We start from the raw sequence: 26,250 nt of genomic DNA, 5'->3' as shown, positions 1-26,250 counted from the left end.
GAAAGCCCTGCAGTTTTCCATTTAGACTCAGACCCGAAAGAGAGAAGGTATTCTTCTACAGAAAGACACAGAAAACGTTTTTTTTTCTTCCTCCCCCCCCCCCCTTTTCTTTTACAGCCAGTCCTGAGCATGTCCTGCTGTTCAAAGTAAGGCCCCAAGTTTTCAGCACTTTCTGGAGTGCTGGCAGAAGGCGAGGGCATGTGGGAACCTGTCCTTGGGGAAGTGGGGACGCTGGGACCCCTTCCGAAGCCGGACCAGAGGATGGGGGAGGGCTCCATCGGTTTAAGGCCCCTTCACTCCGAGGCCCCGCACAGCCCGAAAATGTTCCCGCCTCCGGGATCTGGGGAGTCTAACGCACCTGGAGGACGCTCGGTGCCCACGCCCAGAGGGCGCTGCAGACTGGCGCTCACGATCGGAGACCGACGCCCGCCTCTCCCGCCCCTCTCCCGGACAGCGCCCCACTACACTGGGCTGGGGCGGAAGGGGGTGCGCCCCGGGCCCCGCCACCCAGGAGCAGCACAGCTGAAACGCCGGGCACAACAGCCTGTGGGGGACCACAGCTCCGCTGGAAGGCGAGGTTCTCCCGGCTCGCGCAGCGAGAGGGGGCGGGGCCGGGGGCGGGGCCAGGGCGTCGGGGGTGTGGCGTTGCGAGGAGGCCGGGCCGGGTGGCTCAGGGGGCGGGGTCCTAGGGGGTGGGCACTGGGGCTGGCCCGGAGACCTGGCGAGCTGGGGGTGGGGGGCTAGTTTTTGCAACGGCTAAGGGCCTGTGGGTTTATTATAAGGCGGAGCTCGGCGGGAGAGGTGCGGGCGGGAGGCGAGCGGAGTCGAGCGGAGAGGAATCCAGCGGCAGAGAGCGGACTGTAGCCGGCGGGTCCCGCAGCCCTCGCCGTAGACAGCTGTGCGCGGGGCAGCGCCCGAGGGTGCAGAGCGCAACGACCCGGCGGAGCCGGCCAGGAGCCCGGAGCAGTCCGTGCCGCGCGGCGCCGCCCCGATCCCCGCAGCCTGCCGCGCTCCCGCCGCCGGTCCGGGCAGCATGAGGCGCGCGGCGCTCTGGCTCTGGCTGTGCGCGCTGGCGCTGCGCCTGCAGCCGGCTCTCCCGGTGAGTGCGGCCCGGGGCCGGGCAGGGAGCGGCGGGAAGCCGGTGCTTGCAGACCCGCCGATGCCGCCGGCGGCACGTGGAGGGGGAGGGGAAGCGGGGACTTTCCTTCCCGCGCTAGCCAGGCCGGCCCGGGACCGTGACCGCGAAACCGGGGCTTCCGCCTCAATTGCCTCCGCCGTCGGTGGGCGCCGCGCGGGTTCCGCCGCCAAGAGCCGGGGCCTCGGGCTTCCCGCGGAGAGGAGCCTGCGCCGGTGCCCCGCGCTCAATTATGTGACCCCGCTCCACATGCGTCGGAGCCCGCCAGCCTGCGGCGGCGCCGGGGTCGCAGGCTCCTCTCCGCTCCGCCCGCGACCTGAGAAGATGCTGTGACCGCGGCCACGACGCCCCTCCCGCAGAGCCTAATTTAAAGCAGACTTGCCGAGCCCGGGCGCCCAGCCCTTTCGGCGGAGACGAGTTTGGGCTCAGCGGGGCCGGCGCGCTGGCCGAGGAGCCGGGGCCAGGGCTGCGCGGGGGTCGCGGCGGAGGTCGCGGCGGAGGTGGGGCCCTCGACTTCCAGTCCGCTGCCCTAAGGGAGCGGGGCCGAGCTGGCAGCGGAAGGTTCCGGGAAGTTGGCCCCCGAACATCAGTTCCCGCAGGAACCCAACTTCGGGGCTGCTGAAGTTGTGCTGCCCACGGAGGGGCGCGTGCGGGGCCCGGCACGGCCGGCGCGGGCTGCGGCTTCCACGCGAGTGGACCCCGGAATGGCTCTTCCCCTCCCCCGGCCTGGCTTTGTGCTGGAGCCGCGCGGAGGGAAGGCGGGTCCCTTGGCCCGCCCAGTGGAGCCGAGGGGAAAGAGGGACAAATGTGGAGCCCGTGGCTGAGGGAGGAGGCCTTCGGGTAGGACTCCAGCGTCCACCTTTGGCGAGGGGGGTGGGTCCCCCTTTAAAGAGGGACCTGGCCGACCTAGAGCCTCCCGAGGGCCCCCAGAAAGTGATCTCCCGCCCCCGCCGCCGTCCGCTAGCCCGCCTTCCCCAATGGGGGCGCTTTGTTCTCGGCCCCTGTAACCCTTTCCTGGGAACCGCCCCGCCGCGCCGGCCCTGCCGTGGGCCAGGACGCGGGCGGCCGCCAGGTGTCAGCGCTGGCCGCCGGGTGTCCACGTCCACTCCCAGCCCCCACGCCCGCTGCAGGGGTCCCGGGGCCCTCCCCGCGGGCTGGCTCGGCCATCCCCCGGGATGGAGAGGGGAGGTGCGGACCGAGCGGGGGGCTCTTCCCCTTCCGGAAGTGGCGGTCTCTCGCCACATCTGGACCGCTCGACTTCCCTAGCTCTTGGTTAGGGAGGCACGTGGGCAGAGAAGGATCGCGGCCGGGTGGGGGGGCGGGTGGGGGGAGGTGCCGGGTCTTCCCCTGGTAATGTGGCATCTGCACAAGTCTCGGCAACGCCGACCGTCTGGAAGCGGGTCCCTCTACAATGATAGAAACTACCAGCTCCTGAGAGCTGGCGGGTATTTTACAGGGTCTGGCTCAGGTGAGGTGTTTCCCAGGCTCATCTGGGAAGAGCCCTCCCTGCTTTCCAGGCGATTGTTGTTTCTGGAAGTATTTTGAAGAGTAGGGTCCCCGATGCTGCTTGAATTGCTGATGAGTTGGAGGTGGGGGGCCGAGGGTGCCAAATCTGAGGGAGCCATGGGGACTAATGGGATTTCTGAACTCCGTCTCCGGTGCATTCCTGGCTTTCAGGTCCAGGAAGGGGGCATCTGGCTTCTTCTCTCTTCAGGGCTGAAGTTTCTGTGGGATTCAGTTGGTGCCTTGAATCATAGTTAATGTTCGGGAGAAGAGAGTGGAGGTGTGCGGCTTACTTCTGTGGCCCCTCTGGCCTCACCTGGCTGCTGTACTCTCTCCAGGTCCAAGATGGAGCCCCAGCAAAGATTGCTGAGGTGGGGTTCTCTCCCTATTTCCAGCAGAATCGGGGGGAGTGTGGGTGGTGGTTCTTTTGCCCGCCTTGGTTGGGGCTGGCATTCTCCTGAGCTGGGATCCCAGGGTGTCTGTTGACATGAGGGAAGGCATGGGATCTGAGGTTCTCTGGAGCGTGTTTCCCAGTCTCCTGTGTACTGGGTAAGGGCAGATGCTGCAGTAGGAGGCATTATGTCTTGCCTAGAAACCTTGACCCAATACAGAGGGAGACACAGGACTGGGGGGCAGTTGTGTCTCAAGGGGGAAAGGATGAAAGGAGGGAGTCTCCTTAGAATGTGGTGGTGGGAGGGCTTCCTGGAGCCTGAAAGCACTAAGCTTTGGAGTCAGACCTTGGCTTGGAGTTCAGGTTTTCTTTTTTCTTTTATAAAGTGTAGCGTGTTTTCTCTTGCCCAGCCCTGCCTTTTCCTTTTACAATGGATGTCCATGTTGGGTTAGAGGTGGGGACATAAAGTGGCATAAAGTATCCACCCCTCCCCCCTTCCTAAAAGAAGTAAGGCGGTGGGGTTTGCCTAAAATAGGAGGCGGTGTCTACAGGTTGCAGACATCTGGTCTTCTCCCAGGGTTCACTTTGGTCCCAGTGGGAAAGCAGGTCAGAACCCCCCTGGGGACCAGTGAGGTAGGGTATGATCCTGGGCACCTGACTTCGAATGGGCAAGGGAAGGCTGCTAGGGCAGAAGGTTGCTTGAAACCACTCCCAAGAGACAAGAACAGGTTTGCCTAAAAAGGCTTCTGAGTGTGTGTTTCCCCTGGTCTTTTGTTTTTTCCATGCCAGGAAAGTTGCTTGTTCTGGAATAGTTACTTGTTGTTTTTCTCTCCTTCTCTTTTCTCTTTCTTGAAAGGCATAAAATCCCTTTTTGCCCTAATTATGGGGGCCAGTAGAGACATTTCCCAAAGGCCTGGCAGAGTGGGTGGGGGGTGGGGGAGACCTTAGCTGCCTCCTCCTGGGCTCGGAGCCTTCTAGAGGTGATGTCACTCCTGGCTTCAGCTCTTCCAAGAGGGTGGAGCTGGTTTTCATCTCTACCTGTGGCTCATGGTGGGTTCCAATAATACCTCATTAACCGAGGCTGGTGGGAGACGGATGAGAGAGGAGAGAGGCCTGGAAAGAATTAGAAAGAAGTGAAAAGCTTGAATTTTGTAGTATTTTTTTTTTTTTATAGAGGACTGTTTCCTATTGCCAAATTTTGGATCCTGAAATCCCTTGGGAATGAGGTATCCTTGGTATCCAGGTTTCCTTAGTGAGCTAAGAATTCACGTTAGCCTCAGAAGTATTCTTTCTTTGGGCAGGACTGTCTGCAGTGTATTTTCCTTCCTTTATTAACAGAAGGATACAAAGCATAATCTAATCCGGGGAGGCCGGGGTCCTCACTTGTCACCATGTTACGTGAGGCATTTAATCTCCTGGGTTGTTGAGCTCCCAAGACTACTTTGCCTCCTGTGCTGGGTGCCCCCGGTTGGTACCTTTTGAATTCTGGCTTGTTCTTCCTCTTCCTCCATCTCTGATAGCAGCCCGAGGTGGCAGTCATGGTCGTGTAAGTGCAGCCAGCAGCTTTTCTGTTCGGTTCTAACTTGCACTTTTCTCCAGCAGTGCTAAGACACTAATCAGAGTTGGGAGAACCATTTCTCAGACGACAAGTTTTCTGTGCTGAGAGTTTCGATGGTGAGCCATGTTCGTGATCCGTGACACGTGCACTTTGCACCTTCATGGGCCCAGCTGGGACCTCTGCAGTACCCCTGATGGTACCTAGAATAACAAAGGCTGTCAAGGGACGTGCTTAAGGCTCCCTCGGTGAACAGGTGTGGATGACCTCTGGAAGGAGGCCCCTAATGATCCCCATGTTGTGAGTTCCTCCATCTGGCTTGAGTTATAAGCGACTCGCTAGTCACAGAGGTAGCCTGGACCAGGTGAGGCTAACTCCTTGTAACTCCTAATCGGAAGGGCCCTTGTTCTTAGCATGGGTCCTGTCTCTGTCTCTTCACTATGTTTTAATTGGATCGAAGGGCATTTTCTTAGTGCCGGTACTTCCAGGCAGGCCACGAACAGCTTTGGATTAAGTAGAGCCCCAGGACCGAGTCTCAACCCTGCCACTGATTCACCGTGTAATCTTGGGTGAGTCACTTCACTTCCAAGTCTTGGTGTCCTCTGAAAAGCGGACATCATACCTGTTCTCCCTGTCCTCTTTCTGTCATTTGCGTGTTCCTTTCATAATGAGCACTTGAAAGTGTTTGGAAGTGAAAGTGCCAGAGGAGAAGGGAGCTGTGGATAGAATTACGGGGCCCTTTGATTGAATGCCTGCTGTCAAGCGCTCACTGCTTCCCTTACATTCTTATTCCGTTTTTACCCAAACCTTTATGAGCTACGTCATTGTCCTCGTTTTGTGGATGAGGCCTCTAGAAGTGAGCCCCTCCAAGGGGCCGGTGTGGAAGAAGCAGGATTTGTACAGATGTGGGGCCGTATGTGTATGGCACGAATGAGTTGCTGGACTCTGGCGTCTCCCCAGTAAAGCCCAGAAGAGCAGGGCTGCCCGACACTTGCGAGGCCCTATGGGTGATTGCTGTTCTGTCCCAGAGAACTGCGCGTGGACATGCTTTGGATGGAGGGCGCATTGGGCTGGGCAGAGCTGGCCTGAACAGTGCCTTTAGGTGAACCCTGAGCATTGGCAACATCCTGGGCTTGGGTTGGGTTCAGCCCACGGCTTAGGGACAGGCAAGAGTTGCTCCCAGGAGCCTCAGTCAGGAAACAGTGGGACCTGGGAGAGCAGGGTAGGACGTGCTCCCAGGTCTGATGCCCATGAAGGGACCACCCATCCTTGGCTTGGTGCAGAGTGGCCCGATGGGGTGACTATCCCCATGTTTGGATGGTGCCCGTGTGTTTGTCCCCAGGGTAGCAGCTGGTCTCCAGGGACTTTCATCTTAGGCACTGGGGAAACGGTTTTGGAATTAGTAGACCCATTTTTAAGCTTGGGAGGCAGGCACCATGGTATCAGCCAGGTGACCAGACACCCAGGACTCCTGGCTCCTGGGTTGGGCTCCCCTGCTGGCCCCCTCCAGCTCCCGCTCTCGCCCTGTGAAGAAATGGTCATTCAGTGCTTTCTAGTCCTGGAACCTTGCTAGTTTTACAGAACAAACGATTTCCTGATTTCTTCCTTCTTTTCAACAACCAGTCTTGGAGTCGTGGGTTGAAAGCTACCCACTACCCCCATCCCCCACCCTGAGGGCCTGCCTGAGTGTGTCTAGAGAGAAGGAATGGGATTAAGGGAGTCTGTGGAAAGAAGGCTTTTGGCGCCAGGTCCCTGCGCCCTGGAACAGACTCAGCACGGTGTCATTTCCCTCTCAGCTGTTCCAGCAGACGTGGGGCTTTAGATGGGAGTGTGCCTTCTGGAACCTCCCTCTGAGCGGGCTGGGGAGTGCTGAGGGAGGGCAGGCGGTATCCCTCAACACAAGGAGGACCTTTTGAGGCCACAAAGGCAAGACCGTGTGCCCCACAGTCACCTCAGCAACTGTGACTTCAAGACACAGGCAGCATCCCACACAGCCTTTGGGACGACAAGTTCTGTCTGCGTGATGGCACTGCTTTGTCCTGGCCTCACGAGCTTATGCCGGGTGGGGAGTAGGCTCTAGAAGTTCTCCGGTATTTCTGGGCCTGAGACCGGGGCCTCTGGTCAGCTTAGTGCTCTGGGGCCCAGAGGAGTGAGCAGGTGATGGGGGTTGGCCTGAGGGAAGGTGGGCTAAGCTTCCTCTGGAAAGTGTCCTGCTTCCTGTCCTGCTGTGCAGGTCTGGGGAGCCAGGGTGTCTGGAGGGGCGCAGGCTCGGGGAGGCAGGCTTTATGGGGGAGGGGAGTGCGGTGGGCAGCCTTGGGGCTTGGGACCACTGGCCAGGAGAGGGGAAGGCTGGTGGCTGGACCTGCTCCCCGACACATTCGTCTGCCCACAGGTATTTCCTTGACTCATGAGGTTGGAAGCTTCCCGATGTACCCCCTTCCGGTCTCTTTGGGGGTCTCTCTCCTCCTGGCCTGTTTATGGCTCTAAGGGCTGCTTGGTCCTATGCGGAGGCTGCTTCTCCTCTGGCCTTCGGTGCTGGGAAAACTCCTGTGACTCCCCCCACCATAGGCTGCGTGCGCACGTGCATGTGTGCGTGTACACACGGGGGTGGGGTAGTGGACACGCTGTGCTGGGTTGAAGCCAAACCTAAGCTTTGCCTGGGGCATCCTGACTCTGTTTCCCCAATGCGCCTTTGTACTGGGTAGGCCGCAGTCTGTTTCGGGGGGACCCTGGGTCCCACCTGTCAACAGCTTCCTCTCCAGAAGCTAGCAAGTGGTCTTCCTCTCTCTCCCCTTTTCTGGTGGGCTTTTCCCTGTTCAGCTACAACTCTTGATGCTCCTCTGTTGCTGGCGTTCGAAGTCTTTGGAAGTTCTTCCTAGAGAAAAGTGCAGCCAGGACACTTGTCCTTCCTAGTCCTGGTTTAGCCTCTGACTGGCCCGCGCAGGTCTGTCTCTGTGCCTCAGTTCTCCCATCTGCTCAAGGGGTTTCCTTCCCTGTCTTTAGCTCTGATGGTCATGTGGTTGCAGAGAGACCTTGTCCTGGGGACGGTGAAGGTGGCAGTGGGGAAGGGGAGTGCAGTGGGCAGCCTTGGGGCTTGGTGGGGAACATGGCAGGGGTTTAAGGTCCTCTGCTGTTACTCTTCTGGGGCCTTGAAGGGACACTCACTGCCTGAGAGGTGCTCTGTGGAGGGCTGGGCAGGCTGCTTGGAGGAGGTGGACTTAGAGCTCAGCGTGGGAACCAGAGGTGGACAGGGGACCCTGGGCAAGGTCAGACGTGGTGATGTTCTGTGCACACACCCAGGCATCCTGGCCCCATGCCCCAGGTCCGTTCATTGGCAAGAACGAAGCCCCGTCGGGCAGGTTGGGGCAGTGGGGCAGACTGGTGTGTTTATCGCTCCACTTGTCAGCTGAGTCATGGTGCCAGGCCCACAGATCCTCCCCTGACACTCACCCAACCAGTCTTGACCAGGAGCCCACGATGTGCCAGGCATGGGATGGGGAATAGCCCAGTATGGCTGACTAAGGCTCTGCTTGCCTGGCTTCCAACCCTGACCCTCCTCTTTGCTGCAGAGTGACTTTGTGCAAGGGCCTGTCTTGGCCTCAGTGAGCCCATCTGTGAAATGGAAGGAGGGGGCAAAGAAGCCGGTGACCATCATACATTGGGGTGTTCATGATGTCCTGCTGGGTCACGGGACTGGGGGCGGGGCCTACCTCTGTTCCCGCTGCCTCGGTCCCTGAGGGTCCTGAGCCCTTCCTGGCTTGACCAGATCTAAAGCCCAGAGCCTGCGCACCTGCCGTGTACACAGTCCCATGGAGGTGGGGAGTGGTCTACACCTGATCGGGGGGCCCACGCAAGAGAGGGTGACCATGACTGGGACCAGACAGGAGGCTTGATCTGTGTAGACGGGCCAGAGGGGCCGTGACAGTAAAGGTCCTTCACTGGGACAGGGTTCCTCCCAGAATCCCTCAGTGGTACCTAGTCAGGAGCTCAGACCGCAGCTCACAGGTCATTTTCTGGCCATGGGAAGTAAGGGCGGAGGTGGTGTCCTGCTGAGGGCAGTGGGGGTGGCCGAGGCTGCCAGTCCTGCTCTGGGACCATTCACGGGCACCATGATCTCCAGCGGTGTTAAGAGTCCTGTCCCATCACAACCACGTTGAATTCGTCTTTCCCACTTAGGGCTGCCTAGCACTTTCTGTGGCCACACCCGCCCTCCTTGGTGACCCTCTGGCCCTGGGTGGGTGCAAGGTGTGGAGGTAAAGCGGGGCCTCCTGCAGGCCAAGGTGTGCTCATCCGGTCCAGACCCAGCAAGTAATGACGGCGGGCGGCCCTGGGGGACTCGAGGACTGCTGTTTCCGCGCCCCTTGCCCCACAGTGGCCGCTGATGTTCGGGGCCTCGCCAGCCTGCTTGGGGCCTGGACTGTGTTGGCAGCACCGGCTCTTCTCTCCGTGGTTTGTCAGCGTCCCTGCTGCCCAGGGGACTGTCCCGGGCCTTGGAGTCCCATCTCTGGCGAGTGTCCCCGACGGATGTGTGATCAGGTTTGGGCTCGCAGGGCCCCGGGCTGCGGGTGTTTTGGGAGGCCTCTGAGACTGGCAGAGGCTGATGTCACTCCACCTTCTCCCAGAGAGAACTGCAGGGGTGTGGCACTGCTGTCTGTGGGGACCGCACCTCCTCCTGGGTGCCTTGTGGGGACCGTCAAGGCAGTGAGACCTCCAGGCTGGCCAGGGCCTGCGGGCTATGGGCTGGGCTAGGAGAATGGGTCATCTATGCAAGGGGAGCGCCTCAGACTCTGCCCCTGCCTCCTCTCCCCAGCCCTCGCAGGCATCTGGGGGTAGGGGTGGGGGATGTCTGGGGGAGGAGCGTAGTTGCTGTGTTTTCCTAGGGTCATCCTGGATGTTGTAAGGTCCTGGGAAGGCCCTGAGGTCTGGGTCCTCATCCTGGGAATTGTGTGAGGAGCAGAAAACCTGTGACTTTAACACCCACCCCCCGCTGAACAGGGCCATCCTTTGACCTAGGGGCTGGGCGTCCAAGGGACATCCTGGTCCACCTTTCCCCCAGTATGACAGCAGCAGCCTGAGCCTGATTGTTTGGGTCTGTCTACCTTTGGGGTGGGTTCTGGGGTCCTGACGCTCTGAAGGCTGGGCAGGCCAGGTGGGGTCTAGAGCTGGTGGGCTAGTGGGCATAGGTGAGCATCCCTGGGGACTGGACCAGGGAGAGGCGACCTATGGAGGCTGGGACGAGCACTGGACATGGAGTTACCAGGCTCCGTCATTACCGGGCTCCCTGGGTACCTCCGACCTGTTTCTTCACCTGCCCCTAAGCCTCAGTTTCCACTTCTGTAAATTAGGGGTTTTCATCTGCCTCAGAGGGCTTGGGACAAGGTCCCAGGAAGTAATATATGTGGCATGAGTGAGAGCCCCTTCCTTGCCTGGGCTCAGAGGAGCAAGTCTAGGGGAGTTTGGGGGCTGACTCTGTGGGGGGGGGTGCCCTGGGGAGACCCCCTGTTGGCTGTCTGACCTGTCCGGGCGTGTCATTCCTTCATGTCAGTGGCTGGCTGGTTTTACTCCCGTGTGCTGATACTGTAGGGTCTGAAAACATGGCTTTTGCCCCTTCTTGGAAATTGGAACCTTCCCTGGCAGCCCAGACTCTGCTCACCTGTGCCCGAGTCTCTGCCAGGGGCAGGCCACTGACCCCAAGGAGGTGTGGGCTGGGCCGGTGGGTGGTGCAAGGAGGCCGGACACCAGGGCACCTGGGTAGGGGTGCAGGCCAGCTGAGCAGGGACCCCCAGACTTGGGGGGGACAGTGGCTTGTCCCTAGACCTGCAGACTTAAGGTCGCCCAGGAGAGGGAGCTGGGCTAGGCTGGGCCGCAGGATTTGGGGGGAGGAGGGCCCCACTCCTACAGTTCTTCCTTCTGCACTTTCCCCTTTGCCACCTCCCATGGAAATGATGGCTCCTTCTTCCTGAGGGCAGGGGAGCCACGTGGTCCTCACTGAAGGGTGGCTCACAGCCTGCCTGCTGGCCTGCCTGCCCACAAACCCTCCCCCTGGCCCTTCACTGGCTGTGTGCCCTGGGACTAACGACTTGTCCCCTTTGTTTCCGTTTCTTTATCTGGAGGATGACTATGGTACTAGAATCTAAGGTTATTATGAAGATTAATTAATTCAGCTAAAGTGCTTAGATCAATGCCAGGCACAGGGTACACAATATATATTAGCTGTTATAACTGTTTTTCCCCTAAGGCCTAATTCAGGTATTTCTGTTTGTTGAGTAACCCCCAGCCCAAGTTAAAGCCCAAGATTCTTACTGCCACCCTGACTGTCCTTGAGCCCTGGGGATGGTGTTAGGGCTACTTCCCCTCCTGGGTGCCTCCGGGGTGCCTCCTAGGTGCCTCTGAGCTCCTAAGACTGGGGCTGCATCCAGTCTCCCTTCAGCTGCCTTAGGACCTACTGTGCGCGGGTGCTGCTAGTGCCTAGGAGCTCAGGGCTGGGCGTTTGAGGCTCGGTGGGCCTTCCAGCCATCAAGAAGCCCCTGGCGGATGGTATGCTGATGGTCAAGGGACCCAGGCCTCTCTGCTTCTGTGGAGGTGGGAGCCCACCAGTCACCTGGGGAGCAAGCTCAACCTATTCAGACCTGGTCTTCATGGAAGATTCTGCCGCATCTTGCTTATGCTCCAAACTCCCAGTTCCACTCTGCTATGGTACCCCTGTGGGACTCCTTCAAGGACGCTTTGCCCTTCCTGTGTCTTTGTCTGGGCTCCTAGCAGCCTCAGTGCCTAATCAGTCTGAATTGTACTTTATTCCAGAGGCAGGTTCCCAGGCTAGCCCATTCTTCTGCTTGTGGGAGGAGAAGCCATGTCTGTAGCTCAAAGTGGGAACAAAGAGAATTTAGTCTTTCTTAGGTGTGGGGTTGGCTGGCAACCATATTCTGACACAGGTTAAAAAATTTGTTCTTGGCATCTCCCAGCCTCTCTTTTGTAACCTTTCCCATCCTCCATAGCTCCTACCCACCCACAGCGCCTCACTTCCAGAATGAGCACATCCCCCTTATAGAGCTGCTTTATACTCTAGTGTGAATGACTAGCACTGGATAGCCTTCCCAGAGGCATTTTGATGGGGATACTCTGCAATAGCAGGGACACGAATGGGGTAAATGGGTGAAGAAGAGCTCCCCTTCCCTACATACACAGCTGGAGCCCTGACGGGTTGCAGGTGTGTCCAAAGCTACAAGTTTCTGCCTCTGTGAAACTTGAGGATACTTTATTTAGAGCAGTGGGGCAGGGTGGGGGAGTTGTCTCTAGAGGCCGGTATGCCAGAGGTATCAGGCCCCCAAGCCTGGTGGAATCTGGGGGTTAATCAGCTAGAGAGGAGTGCAAGGGGCCCCCGTGAGGGCTGGTGGGGAACCCTACACCGAGCTTCTGGTTTTAGCTGTCTTGTTTGGATAGCCAGGGTTGGGGAGGGACAAGGTTCTGGAGGCCTTAGCTGCTCTCTCTGTCCTCATGGGTTGCCAGTTGCCAGAGTCCCCTTGATTTGGGACATCTCCAGCATCCTGCCTGGTCCATAACCCTCCTCAGGAAGCTGAGAGCAATGACCCTGAGTCCCTGTGATCAAGGGCCCTTATCCCCACTAGCCACGTGGGTCCTCTGCCCACTACGCACCGTGTTTGTGGTACACCCCTCAGGTGGGCAGTCTGCTGCGGCTGCTGCACCTGCTTGCCCCTTGAGGGCGGGTCTCGACCTCCCCGCCGTAGACTGGGAACTAGGACCCCCTTGCCGTCACTCTTTGGACAGATGGGGAACTGGAAACTCTGTGTTTTCCAAGGTCATCCAGTAAGTTGGGAACAGAGCCCAGGCTATAACCAGGTTTTCCTGGTGTCGGGTTTGGTCACTTTCCCCTGGCTGTCCCTTGTCTGGCTCCCAGGGCAGCCCTGGCCACAAAGGCTGGCAGGGCCAGGCTGGGCAGCCTTGCTCAATGCCCAGCCTGGGGCGCTCGCGGGCGGGGTTGGGGGGGCAGGAATCTGAGGAACTGGTCTTCCAGCTCCTCGGCCCCACACCCAGCCCTCAGCTGGGCCTGTTCTGAGACGAGTCCCAGCACGTGGGCTGTGAGGCGGGCTCCAGCTCTGGGGAGGGGTGGGTCTGGGGGTGCTGGTGGCAGCTTTCACCTGGCTTGGGCATCGGGCCTGGGGCTGGCTGCCAGGATCCTCCCTCCCTCAATGCAGCCTTGTTTTCTCTCGGTACTTGACATAGGCAGAATGCGCCAGGGCAAAGGGTTCTGCGACCTTGACCTCAGGTTTCTATCTGGAAAGCCCAACATTAGTGTTGTGGGAAATGCTACCACAGGGCTGGCCAGGGAGGAGGGGGCTGTTTCCAAGGCCGGTATGGACATGCCCTGCCCTGGAACCCCCCACGTGGTGAGGCCTGTGTCTGAGTGGCCGGCTGGGGACAGGTCAGGTGGGTTGTGTGTGTGAGTGGGGGGAAGGGTACACGCGTGGGAGGTCCCCTGAAAGGCGCTCCTCCTGGTAGAAGTGCCGATGGGGGTTGGGGCCCGGGTGCCCTCATGGCTGCTCAGGCTGAGGGCAGAGTAAGTCTCCTGTCACCCAGCTGCTGCTGCCGGGGCCCCTGCCGCCCTAGGACAAGCCCGTCATGCCCTCTGCAAGTCCCGGCTTGACCTGACTCTGGTAGAGAGACACTGAGCTGATAAATCACCATGCCTGTCAGGCCGGAAATGCTGGGGTGGCTCTGAGGCTCTGGTGGGGCCCCCACCTCCTGGGAGTGTCTTCAGTGGGGGCAGGTTTCAGGGTCTTGGGGCCAAAGCTGGGAGACTGGTGCCTCTCAGTGTCCTAAGCACATCTCCCCAGCAGCTCCCAAGGTAGGAAAGAAGCCGCCAGAGAGAAAGTGATTTATGTGCCACCACTGGGATAGCCTGGGGCAGGAGGGAGCCCCGTGTCTTCCCTGCGCCCTGGCCTGTTGTCCTGCCCCTCCTACAAACCCTGGTGTGGCAATCTGGGGCCACTGTGTCACCCGCTGACAAGGAGCTGGGGCTGCTGCTCCCATGTCCCAGCCTAGCCTGTCAGAGCACTAAGGGAGCTTGGGGGACTCTAGCCTGGCCTTCTGTTGTCTGGAGAGAGGCAGAAAGCTGCCCAGGTCACCCAGCAGGGGAGCAGTAGGGCTAGATGCGCCCTCGGGCAGCCACCCTGGTCAGGCTCCCCGCTCCCCGCAACCCTGGCTCTGGTGATTTCCCTGAGACCCCGGATCCAAGGTGCTTTGGGTTTGACCTACCTGGCCCTTTGCATCCGTGCTCAGGCCATGTTGCCCAGGTGCTAAAGGAGCAGGTACAGATGGTGTCCCGGACGAGGAAAGTAGGGCCCCAGGGTGTTGGGTGAGCCATAGGAGTGGGGCTGCGTGTTCCACAGCATTCTCTTCCCTCCCCCCGCTCCCCATCTCTCACCCCATCCTTCCCCCCCACCCCAGGAAAGCAGGTGCCCCTGAAAGACTGCAGGGGGGCTCAGCGGCCCCTGTTCCCTGCCCCGGTGGGCCCGCCCCGAGAGACCCCGCTCCTCCTACCAGGTCAGTGCCTGAGGCCTGAGATCCCGGGAGGGCCGGCAGCCCCAGGCCGGCAGGGCGGGTTGGAGGGAGGCTCCGCTTTGTCCCCTGCTGCTCATGCTGTGAGCAGCCCGAGGGCCCATGCCTCCGAAGTTCAGGGTTTCCTCAGCTCCACGGTGAGGCTCTTTCACAGACCAGGCAGGCACTGCGGTGCACTGTTTGTAGAGAATGGCTGCATCAGAAATACAGAGAATGTTTCAGAGTCATCTGGGATCCCTTTGCCACTAGGGCTTGTTTTGGGGGCCCTGTTGCTGTTTGGGACCTCCTTCTTGAACGTGACCAGAGCGAGGGTCTTGGGACCTTCTAGGGGTTTGCCTTCCCCAGCGCCCAGGCCCTGGGCAACTCCAGGCTAGAAGTTTTCCTGTTCAGATTAGTGTTCTCCAAGAATAGGCTGCATCCCTACTCGAGTGAGGACTTTGTTCGCTATCAGAGTCCTGGCCCTTTGCCCTAGACCCACTGAGTCAGCTTCAGGGATGGTGCTCAGAGGACTTCATCTGGTGATTCTCAGGATCCTGAGAAAGAGAGCCCCGGGCCCGGCTAAAGGCGATGGTTTGGTTGTCCCTTTGGGTCAGTTTGGCATCCTGATGCATAGGTGAGGGTTGAAGGCTGGGGTTCTTTAGCTCTGAGATCTCAGGACGCAAGAGTTAGGAACTGTAGGGGTGTGTGTGGGGGGGTGGGGGGAGTCTTAGTTCCATGGATCTGACCAAGAAACTGAGGGAGTAACAATTCCTAAAGAAAATATGAATCTCTTAATCCTCCCAAGAGTGTCTGCTGCCCCGTGGGATCTCAGTGGGTGGGAACAGTGGGTGTTTGTCCTGGCAGGTCTGTGGGGCCCGTGTTGTGTTTGGCCCCACCGCTGGGCTCCTGGAGCAAGTTGGGGGCCCCTCCAGTCAATAGCCCCAGAGCCAGCACCAAGGCTGGCTGCCTAGGAAATGCTGCCGCCAGCCCCTTTAGCTCTGAAGGAGACCAAGAGGGCTGTGGACTCAGTGATTTGGTCCTACTACAGCAGCCCGGGCTTCATCGTCCCACTGGGACAAATAACGATTAACGGATACCTGAGCCTCCTTGCCTGAGGCCGTGTATGCCTGCCACACTCCTGAGGTTCCCGTGTCGCCGAGCTTAGTGACTTGGGGCTGAGTGTTGTCTCCAGGTCTGCCTGGGGGGTTTCAAGGCCCATCTTCAGTGTCCCCTGGAGGGGCACCCTCTGTGCCCCAGCCACCTGTTTGGAAGCCCGAAGTGGGGCTCCTGGCTGTGTGCCTTGGGAGCTTGCCAGGACCAGACCATGTGTTTTCTCTCCAAAGCCCCTGGATGGTGATCCCCTGAGTGTTGATGTCACGGGCCCTTTTTAATATCTGTCTGTGACCTCCTTACACGATACTGTGCTTTTAGCCACGTGTTGGCTGAAGAGCAACTCAGTGATGCTTTCTAAAGGCTTCGCGCTTTCTCCATCACTAAGTCAGGCAGCCGGTGACACATGGTTAGTGACTCAGGGTCACTAACCTGTAGTTTGGAAACCACAAGTCTTGGACCTGTTGGCTGCAGCTGACGGGGCGGCAGGAATCCGGGGAGCAGGGGGACAGGCAGCCTCTTCCATGAGTCTGGACTTGGAAGCACTAGGGTCCGCCATCCTCCCTCGAACCTCTCTTGAGAGGTCCACTTGCTGTCTTGACTTGTGAGCTACTATGAAGCTCTTGGCCCCAAGATGTCTTGGGGGGCTGCTGCCCCACGGCCGCACTCCTGTCGGCCAGCCAGGATGGAGGTTGCCCAGGAGGGTGGCGCTGTCTTTGGCCAGTGCGGGGTGAGAGCTGGCTGGGCTTGGCTTGAGGCTCTGCCTTCTTGAGGCTCTTCTGCCCGTCTCCGCCCTCAGACTCCTGATCTGTTCTCGGGAATGGCAGGCAGGAGCCCGAGGCAGACTCCCAGCCCTTGGCAGCTGTGATGCGTGGGCTGGCACCTTGGTCCCCTCTGCTGCTGGGGTAGGGGTCAGGCATTCTTACTCTGTGACACTCTCATCCTGTAGCTCCAGAGCGGGGGTGGCTGTGTTGACGGGACTGACATCTTCATGTATGTGTTGCAGAAGTGTAGATGGGCACCTTAAACCGGATGGGCCTGCCAGGGGGTCTTTTGGGGGCTGGAGGGGGAGGGAGAGAGCTGGGTAGGTGAGGGGAGCACGTGCAGCCACAGCCCATGGCCTTGGGCAAGTCCCTGCCCCTGTCTGTTTTAGTTCCTTATCTGTGCAAGATGCTAATCTCAGGCCTGCCTGCCTCAAATAGAAGGGTAAAGGTGGAAAGGGATAGAAAGTGTTTCCAGTGTGCGAGAATGCCTCAGTTTCTCATACCATCTCTTTTCTGCTCTGCTGGAGCCCTGACCCCGGGTCGCCTCTCTCAGTCCTTCCACGCAGCTCGGGTGTGGCCAGCAGCTCTGAGATGGAGGTGGGCTAAGCTCCTTTCCTACTCCCTGTCCCCCAGCCTCCATGTGTCTGCCACATGACCTGTGCCCTCCACTGGAGCCAAACCTGGCTTTGGCCTCTTGGGCCGGTGGGCTTAAAGGTCTGGAGCAGATTGGCCCTTCCTCTGGGCAAACTGAATGTGCAGATGTTTAGATCTTCCTACAAGGATTTTGGTGTGTTAGAGGAAAAGCTGAGCTTCCTAGGATTCTGCAGAGGTTAAAGATCCCCATTCAAGGTGTGAGCTGGCCTGCCTTTACCTTCCCAGGCTCCTTGAGGTGAGTTCCAAGCTGGGCCACTCGCCTGTCCCCCAGCAGCCCTGACCTGTGGCCACGCAGTGGTCTCTGAGGGGCCCTAGGCAGAGACAAGGTTGCGGAGAGCCCCACAGGAGGCCTTGGGGGCAGCTGGCCACAGACTCAGCACAGCTGCCTAAGTGAAACTGGAAGTCTCACCCCCAAATGCCAGTCATCTGGCACCTAGTGATCCAAGTTCAAACTCCGCAGTTTCTGCTCATTTCCTCCCTAGGGAGTGGAGGCCCTCACTAAGGTTCACACCGGAGGGATCAGGAGGTCATGCAGCCCTTCCCCTGCTGGAGACCAGGCCCTGAGAGGGGAGGGGCTGCCCCCAGGTCAGGGAGCCGGTTTCAGCAGTGAAAGCGTTTGCTTAAGAGCTTGTTGTATAAACAAGATCGCACAGGGATAAGCTGAGCAGAGTGGAGGGAACAAATTGTTTTTAGGGACTGGGCAGATTCACAGTCTTATCTGGTGGGGGAAGAGGCCCTGTGCTTGGGAAACAGGCTAACCTGTTGGGGCTTCTCTGGGTAGGTGAGAGGTTGGGCCTCCTCAGCATCTGCCTGCCCTCACCTGGGCCCGAGACTCCGGCTTCTGCTAGAAGATTTGGCCCTCGTTTTGCTGCCCTGTGGGTGGCAGTCTGCTGTGGGCCAGGGGTGGGGGCGTGTTGGGGTGGGGGAACCTGCTCCGTGCCCGCCTGGTGAGCAGTGTTCTTTGCTCCCTTCGGGTGCAGGTACAGGCCTGGCGGAGGTGAGCTCCATGGAGACAGGCCAGGTGTTGGAAGCACCACCTGGGGACAGCCTAGGCAGGAAGTGGCCTGAGGGGCAGGTAGAGGACAGGGACTAAGCCAGTTGGTGTAGATGGGCCATGAGTGCCCAGACGGGCTCTTCTCGGGCCAGAACCTTTTTCTGGGGGGGTGAGAAGAGAGGTAGAATTTGAGTTTTGTACTTTCAGAGGAAGCTCAGTGATATTTCTAGACTGGTGGTTTCTACACGTGTCTCAAGTGTCCCTCTGACCTGAGGGTCTGATGGGGAGCCTCCACCTGGCCCAGCTGTGCCCCAGGCAGCCTCAGCGAGGCCAAAGGTCTTGTCTGTCTCTTCCTTGCTCTGCTCCACTCAAGAGTGAAACCCCATGGCCTGTGGCGGGGACCCAGGGAGGCCTCTGGGGCTGAGGAGGCCTCATTTCCTGGAGCCCAACCTTGGGTCCTGGCTCTGTCCTGCCTCTCTTCTGACACTCCACCACCTCCATCCCAGCTCTCCCCCAGAAGGCACCATGCTGAGCAGCTCTCACTCCCCGAGTTAGAGCAGCGGCTGCTGTCGGTTCATAACCTCAGTGAGATTTTGTAGCAGTCCTGGAATGTAGATATTACTACTGTCCCCATTTTACAGATGGAGAAACTGAGGCCCTAAGAGGTTTAGTGATGTCCCCAGGGCCACTCATCTAGTAAGTGGCTAAGGTCAGGGAGTATCCTACCCCATGTGCTCTGAACTGTACTGCTCTGCCTCCTTATTCATGTTTTGGTGGCCCCTGACATCGGGGCCCTCTAGAGACGGAGGGGTCACGAACTCCTGTGGGTCAAACGCTTGTTGCTGAACAGGACACTCATAGCTATCTGTCCTGCCACCTGGCCGTTGGGTCTCCCCTTCTCCGACTGACGTTCTGGAACTAGTGTTGGGGAGCCCTCCACACCCCCACATCGCCGGGCTCCAGGCTTCTCTGCAGCCTGCTGGGCTGTCTGTGGTGTGTCTTGCCTCCTCCTGGCCTGCTCACTAGTCCTGCAGCGGCAGCCCCTGCCTCGGGAGTCACCCTCTGGCCCCCACAGCTGCTGGGAGCTGCACTGGGCAGGCAGTGTCCTGGGACTGCTGTTTGCACACACGGTCCCTACCAGGCCCATAGCCCATGTGTTGGTGCCTCCTGAGTGCCGGGCCTCTTCTAGATCAGTCTCATCTGTCCCTAGCCTAATGGGCATCCTGTCTTTGCTTCCGCAAGGGGGCCTGGGCCCAGTCATTCCCGTTGGTGAGAAAACAGGCCAGGTATGGGAGGGAGCACGGCCAGGCCTGGGGCTGTCCTGTGTGGGTATGTCCCATGCCCATCCCTGATCTTTTCCCCTATGAGACCCTTGATGTCCATACCCTAGTGTCCAGCATGCCTCTCTGGAGTCAGGTTACTGGGGGATTGTTCCTGGGGCTCTAGAAAACCCCAGTCTTGGACCCTGAAGCTCCCTGGCCAATGGCCCCGTTTTTAGTGTGGGCTGAGCTGATGGGCTCCATTGGGGCCACAGTCTCTCTTCCCAGTAATGACATCTTCTGTGGCTCTTCTAAGAGGTCCAGGGCCCCCTTACCAGGCTGAGTTTCTTGGGGTAAGGGCCCTGCCCTCTCTGGCATGTTTTTGTACCCCCAGCACCTGGTGCAGGGCTGAGTCATCAGAGCATTCGGGGGTGTGTGGGGGACCAGAGGGCTGCCCTGAGCTGAGGGTCCTGGTGCCACACACAAAGTCTTCTTTCCTGTGCTGTGTGTGTGTGTGTGTGTGTGTGTGTGTGTGTGTGGTGCCAGAGTTCAGCTGTCTAGGACAGGGACCCCAGAGTAGCAGGGCCTTGGCCAAGCTTCCACTCATACCCTCTTGTATCCTTTTCCAGCAAACTGTGGCCATAAACGTGCCCCCTGAAGATCAGGACGGCTCTGGGGATGACTCTGACAACTTCTCTGGCTCTGGTGCAGGTGAGCTGACACGAGCGACACCCAAGGTGGCCATCAGGCAGCAGGGTCTGGGGGGTGATGTTAGGGAAGAGAATGAAGTCCACGCTGCAAGGAGAAGGCATGTGTGGGTTGGCGGGGAGTGAGTATTGGGGTTCTAGAAGGCCCTGGGGGCTGTTCGCTGCAGACAGACTTGGGCTCATAGTGTCCTAACTCTCTGGGCAACCTTTGGAAAGGGGGACTTCTCCAGGCCTCTCTTTCTTCATCTGTAAAATGGGAATATATCTTGACTTCATAAGATTATTGGGAGCTGTAAGATAACACAGAGCCTGGTGGGGCGTAGATCCTCCATAAATGTTCCCTTATCTTCTCCTATTTCCCCTTTCCCTGGGGGAGTGAAGTCCTTGAGTGGCAGGTGACCAGGGAGGCCTCCCAGAGGAGGTGCTCTTGAGCAGGATTTTGGAAGAGGGTTGAGGCCATCTGTGGGGAAAGTGACCGAAGTAGGGGCCTGAATGCTGGAAGTAGGACACAGGCCTCTGTTCTTGGTGGGGGTGTGCTAGGCCTTTTTGGGGAGAAGGCAGGTGAACAGGGAGGGGGCCAGGGAGGTGTATGTGCGGGAGACAAGGCAGTCAGGCTCCCAAGAATGCCCGCATCCAGGTAGCAGGCTTCCGCAGCTTCGGGAAAGCTTCCTTCCCAGATGGCCTGGTGTGTCGTGGCTCGAGACACCACGCTGTCCCCAGGCACGTGTAGCAGAAAAGGGCAGCTTTCCTCTTCCATTTTCCAAAGCAGAGTTTCTCCCCTGGGGAAACCGCTTCTCACGGAGGGGTTTGCTCTGCCGGCCGGGGAGTCTTTGGGCGGGCCTTCCTCCCTGCAGGAGCTTGGCGGGTTTGGATGTCCTGGGCCTTGCCTGCTCCAACAAGCTGCTTCTGGGCTTCCAGGTGCTCTGCCAGATATCACCTTGTCACAGCAGAGCCCATCCACGTGGAAGGACGTGGTGCTCCTGACAGCTGTGCCCACGGCTCCAGAGCCCACTGGCGCAGATAACCCCACCGTCTCCACCTCCGTCCTGCCCACGGGAAAGGTACCCGAGGAGAGGGAGGCTGTGCTCCTGGCCAAGGTGGAGCCTGGCTTCACCGACCAGGAGAAGGAGACCACCCACCCACCTGGTGAGACCACGCCACACCCGACCACTCACCGGGCCTCGACAGTGAGAGCCACCACGGCCCCGGGGCCTGCCACCTCCCATCCCCACAGGGACATGCAGCCTGAGCACCATGAGCCCTCGGCGGGACCCAGACAGCTCGACCCTCACACTCACCATGTGGAGGACAGAGGTCCTTCTGCCACCGAGAGGACCATGGAGGATGGAGTGTCCACTCAGCTCCCAGTAGGCGAGGGCTCTGGGGAGCAGGTGAGTGCCCCCCGCTGTAGTCATCTGTGTTTCCACGGTGCATGGTGCCGATGGACTCTGGCTCAGTCATCAGGCACCCCCAGCACCCTGTGTCCTGTAAGCATGTCCCATCCCCCGCCATGAACAGAGGGTCACAAGGTCCTACCTTCCCCCTGCCTCCAGGGCCAGGCCCAGGGCAGGACAGACTAAATAGGAGACCAGAGCAAAGGAGTCCTTCAAGATTGCTTGTGAGAAGTCTTCCCAAACTTAAGCAAGAGAGTATAAAAATTCTACTCGATCTGACTTTCTGTCTTGCAGTCATGGTAACTTTACACTTTACATTAAAATGACGGTATTTCTTTTCTTTTTAAAGATTTTTATTTGTTTATGAGAGAGAGAGGGACAGAGAGAGAAGGTATGCACGTGCATGCACACACAAGTGGGGGGTAGGGGCAGAGAGAGGGAGAAGCAGACTCGGTGCTGAGCAGAAAGCCTGATGTGGGGCTCCATCAGGGACCCCGAGATTGTGACCTGAGCCAAAGGTGGACACTTAACTGACTGAACCACCCAGGTGTCACCCTGTCTATTTTCATATAAATACATGTGCCTTGTATCACCTGCTGTGATGTCTCTGCCACAGTCCAGCCGGGGTCTGGTGTGATAGGATGAGAGGCTTTGGGGGTCCAGGAGGTCTGGGTTGGGTGCATCTGAGCTAGTGGCAGTGGTGACCAGGGAGGCCTGAGCTGCTTCTGGGTTGGGAAAGAAAACTGGATGCTGCTGCCAGAGGTGGCCCACCCCAGCCTGAGGTTGTCCCTGCCTCCCGTAGGACTTTACCTTTGACCTGTCTGGGGAGAATGTGGCCGGGACAGCGGTGGAGCCCAACGAGCGGAATCAACCCCCAGTTGACCGTGAGGCCTCACAGGGCCTCCTGGACAGGAAGGAAGTGCTGGGAGGTGAGTTTCTCTCAGGTGGGGGGTGGGCTGTATTTGTCCCTGGAGCAGGGCTGACCAGGGCTGCCTTGGGGGCCCCTCCTGGTGTGGGGGGACTGCTACTTAACCCATGCTGAGCCGGCCTCCCTGCCCTCACAGGGGTCATCGCTGGAGGCCTCGTGGGGCTCATCTTGGCCGTGTGCCTGGTGGGTTTCATGCTCTACCGGATGAAGAAGAAGGACGAGGGCAGCTACTCCTTGGAGGAGCCCAAACAAGCCAATGGCGGAGCCTACCAGAAGCCCAGCAAGCAGGAGGAGTTCTATGCCTGACGGGGACCGTGCCCCTCCTCCCCCTACCACTCGCTAGGCCCCCACTTGCCTCTTCCATGAAGAACTGCAGGCCCCGCCACCACGCCCCCCTCCCAGAGCCCTGCCCGTGGACTCCGGAGGCACGCTGGGGGCTCTCGACTCTGCTTCTCTGCCTTCTGCCTGGAGACTTGGGCGCTGGGGCTTTCTCGCACGTGACCTTTCCACCACAGCCAGCACCTGGCATCTCCTCCTCCTGACTCAGTTTCTCCAACCTGGAGCAGCCCCTCCCCAGGCCCAACTCTGGAGGGAATGGGGACCCTGCCGCTTTGGTCCTGGATGGGTCTGCTGGCCAGCGGCGGGTACATCTGTAGCACTTGCTGGCAGAGACCCCTGATCTGGGGGCATTTCCTCCCCCGAGGGGCGAGGGGTAGGGAGAGGAGTTCGGAGCTCCAGCAGATTCCCATTGTTTTGTGGAGGGGGGGTCTCCTTTAGATACACCTTGTTTTTGCACATGTTTCCTCTAGTTTCTCTGTTCATAGCCCAGTAGACTTTGTTACTCCTGAGGTAAGTTAAGTAAGTTCATTCGGTTACCTACGTCTTGCTTCCCTCATCTATGGCAAGGAGACAGCATCAGGGTTCAGACTTTTCTGTTTTGTTTGTCGTTTTTTGTTTTTTTTAAAACTAGGAGAACCAAATCGGGAAAACAATAATAGGCCTAGTTTGAGGGTTATCTCTGAGTTGTCACTCATGTGTGCAACAGGGTATGGAATGTCTGCCGGGTGGCCCTTGGGCTGGGCTAGCTGATCCCAGCGGCCCATGGGCAGTCGCCGCTGGAACAGCCGTGCCCGAGGCCGTGGGGCTGCCGCCATGGCCAGGCTGCTGTGAAGCAGAGGAGCCAGGGGAGAATGGAATCCTGGCAGCTCTGGCTGGGGACCGAGGAGAGAGGACTGTGGGCCGGGAGACGGGGCAGTGGGCCCAGAGAGTCTCCCGCAGACTGAGCCCTGCCTTGGGTGCCCCAGAAAATGTCTCTGGGGGACATCTGCTTCTGGAAGGTGATGTGAGGGGCCTGGGCACACCTGGCACAGAGCTGTTCCACGCAGGACCAGGTTCCCCTTCAATGTGCTTCTGTGGCCCTGCCTTGGGCTGGAATCAGGAATGTTCCAAAGAGTGATAGTCTTTTGCTTTTGGCAAAACTCTACTTAATCCAATGGGTTTTTTCCCTGTACAGTAGATTTTCCAAATGTAATAAACTTTAATATAAAGTAGTCACGTGAACTCTCCTACCTTTGCTGCTTGTCTCTGTGTTGGTCGTGTGGACGTGACCAGCCTTTTCTCTAAACACAGATGATACTGAGAAACTTGGCCAAAAACTCTGTGCCTTTGTCTTTCCCGTGAGGAGGGATTCTGGGACCAGAGTCCCTCTGGTTGCTTTGCTTCTCGTTTTTTTTGTCTTTGCTAAAGTTCTTCTGGAGGTCAGTAAGTCCAGCCAAGGTTATAGAAGGCCTGATGTAAATTTCTGTTGCCAAGCTCGAAGCATTGTCGCTTCAACGGCTGGAGAAGCTGTGGCGCCTCCAGCCCAGCCTTCGGCGGAGGCCACCGGCCCCACAGCGCCCCGGAGCCAAGGCCTGCATCTCAGACACCTTGGACGGACCTCCTCTCACACCTTCGCCAGGACCTGAGGCCCCCAGCGCAACCCTCCTGGGAGCCCCTGTGCTTGCCTATTTAATTTGACACCGTTCCAGCTGCTCTGTTGGGTGTTCCAGGAGGGGGACCATCTGTGACCCAGAGAGGTGTGCCGCCAGGAGAAGGGAACCTGTGCTCAGTACTGGGACTTTCTGTCCGGAGTGTGTGACCGGACATGACTGGGGGGGAGGGGTGTGGGGAGAAGGGTGGGGAAGGGTCTGTTACTGCTCATCTCTGCTCATCCTTGGGATGAGGCCGAGCCTGTGGCTGGGCCCAGTCGTGTAACTATAATAAATGGCACTTGTCATTTTGGGCTGTGGTGGTGGTTGAGTCTCTTCTTGGCCTGGCCATGCCCTCACCTGTCCTCTTCTTGGAGGGATCCCGGCTCTAGGCCGTGCTGTTGGTTGGTGAGGAACACGGGACAGCACCGGGCCCTCTGCAGTAAGGGAGGGCTATGTCCCCCTCTCACCTTTGTCATCTCACCTCCTTCTAAGGCTCTTGGTCTTACTGTCTCCTGCCCAACCCACCTTCTTGCTCTCCTTCTAGATCATTCCCTACCTTGTGGATGTGAGGGCTCTCTACCGACCCGAAGTTTAAAAACGTGCAGTGCACTGTGGGAGCCCTGGTGTTGTAAGGGCATCTGGCTGCCCTCCCCTTACTCGGTCCCATCCAGGCCGATGCCTCCCAGCTGTCCCTCTGTGGCAGATCTCTCTTCCTGTGGCCCTTGTCATCTGCCCCTCTGGCCCTGGGTGCTGGTGGGCACCCCAGGTGTGTTCTGGGAGCACAGGGCAGGAGGGACCACTCCCTCCAGGGCCCTGCATCGGTGGGTGGGATGGGGAGAGCAGGCTCTGGGCTGCTTTGCAGAGTGAATTGGACTTACCCTGACTATGCATGTGAAGGGTTTGGACGCTGAGACAAAACCCTTAGCTCACTCACTGGTTCAGCATCGAAAACCCTGAACACCCATTGGTCTGGACGTTGAGGGCTCGGTTGCAGAACAGGCAACTTCCTACTCTGACTGAGCTCACTGTGGGCCAGATGCTGCTGGACACCGCCCCCACCCCGCCATTATCTCCTATTTCCTCCACTACAGACTTCTAACCCGTCTCGGAGACGGCGCCACTGCTGCTATAACCACTTCACAGACAAAAACTGGCCCAGAGAGGAAGCCGCTTGCCCACAGTCGCATGCGCGTGGGCAGGGGAGCTGGGCTTTGGAAGCAGGTCACTTGGCCCCTGAGCCCACCCTGGCCGTGTACCCCCTGAGGGCGGCACTGGGACCCGGGAGGGTTGATGGCCCTTCCACGTGGGACCTGCAACGTTCCAAGACCCAGTGTCCAGGCCACCTGCTCCCTTCCTCTCCAAAGGGCGAAGCTGTGCCCCTACCCACAGCTTCTCTTGGTCTACTAAGTGCCCCTCCTGATCTGAGCCCCCGCTGCAGTTCTGCACACACCCCCCCCCCAAACGGAGGGCACTACCCCTACAGGATGGGGCCATAAAACTGGCTTCACTGAGGAGCCTAGCAGGGAGAAAGCTGCAGTGTGAGGGGTTACACAGAATCTCCAAGTGCCTTAGGCACCCGAACTTCAAGGAATTTCTCTGCCTCTCCCTTCTCAGGCCTCAGCTTGCTGCCCTACTCCCCACGACCTTGACCTGCTTCTCCCCTATTTTCTGCTTTCCCGTGACTCTCCCTCCCCACTCCTGGGAATGGAGCAATGGAGCGCTATTTCCTTTTCTCCTCACCTTTTCGTCATGTGCCCATGTGCACCTGGTCCTGTGTCCCTGCATTGTGTGGGGGTGGGGCACTCGTGGAATTTTTTGCGTGAGTGCTTTCGAGCTTTTTCTGAACTAATGAGCTATCTTCTCTTACATCAATGGTGTTGCCTTCTTCGTTTAAGCCAGTTTCTGCTTTAAATGGCACTTTCTGCCTTGTTTGCCTCTCAGGTTTTGCTCCGGCTCCCTGTGCTTTCATTTCCAGAACAAATATGCACAGTATTGCTCTCGGGGTGTCACGGTCCAGGGGCGCGGTGTGGGCTGCTGGGGGGGTGGCGGGCACCCAACCCAGCATGGCGTCAGGGTCAGGGACGGTGCACTGGAACTGGGTCTTGAAGGACAGGGGGATGAGGGGAGGCATTCCAGGCAGAAGGCAAGGCTTTGGCAAAAGTAGGGACTCGGGAGACTTGGTATGGGGAGAGGTGTGGGGAGAGGTGATGCTGGGATGGCGGGAAGTCACCCAACTTCTCTGAGCATCTCTGAGGAGCAGCTCTGGGAATTGCACAGGGATGTGGGGCTGAGGCCCAGGCCAGTAGAGAGATGGGGAGGAGGGGCTGGCTT

At 58.8% G+C, this 26,250-nt stretch overlaps 1 protein-coding gene across 1 annotated transcript; it reads left to right on the top strand.

Annotated features, from left to right (window-relative positions):
• The first annotated feature begins 739 nt into the window (after positions 1 to 739).
• On the top strand, positions 740 to 24,230 carry SDC1 (syndecan 1). The gene is made up of 5 exons (XM_047745850.1): positions 740 to 1,099; positions 19,550 to 19,631; positions 20,546 to 21,018; positions 21,824 to 21,950; positions 22,086 to 24,230. The coding sequence occupies exons 1-5, from the start codon at positions 1,034 to 1,036 to the stop codon at positions 22,253 to 22,255; spliced, it is 918 nt and encodes a 305-aa protein (XP_047601806.1). The 5' UTR covers positions 740 to 1,033; the 3' UTR covers positions 22,256 to 24,230.
• Positions 24,231 to 26,250: the final 2,020 nt, after the last annotated feature.

This window comes from Lutra lutra, chromosome 9, assembly GCF_902655055.1.
Source record: "Lutra lutra chromosome 9, mLutLut1.2, whole genome shotgun sequence".
Classification (NCBI taxonomy): Eukaryota; Metazoa; Chordata; class Mammalia; order Carnivora; family Mustelidae; genus Lutra; species Lutra lutra.
The sequence above is the reverse complement of the archived record's forward strand: the minus strand, read 5'-3'. Positions and strand labels throughout refer to the sequence as shown.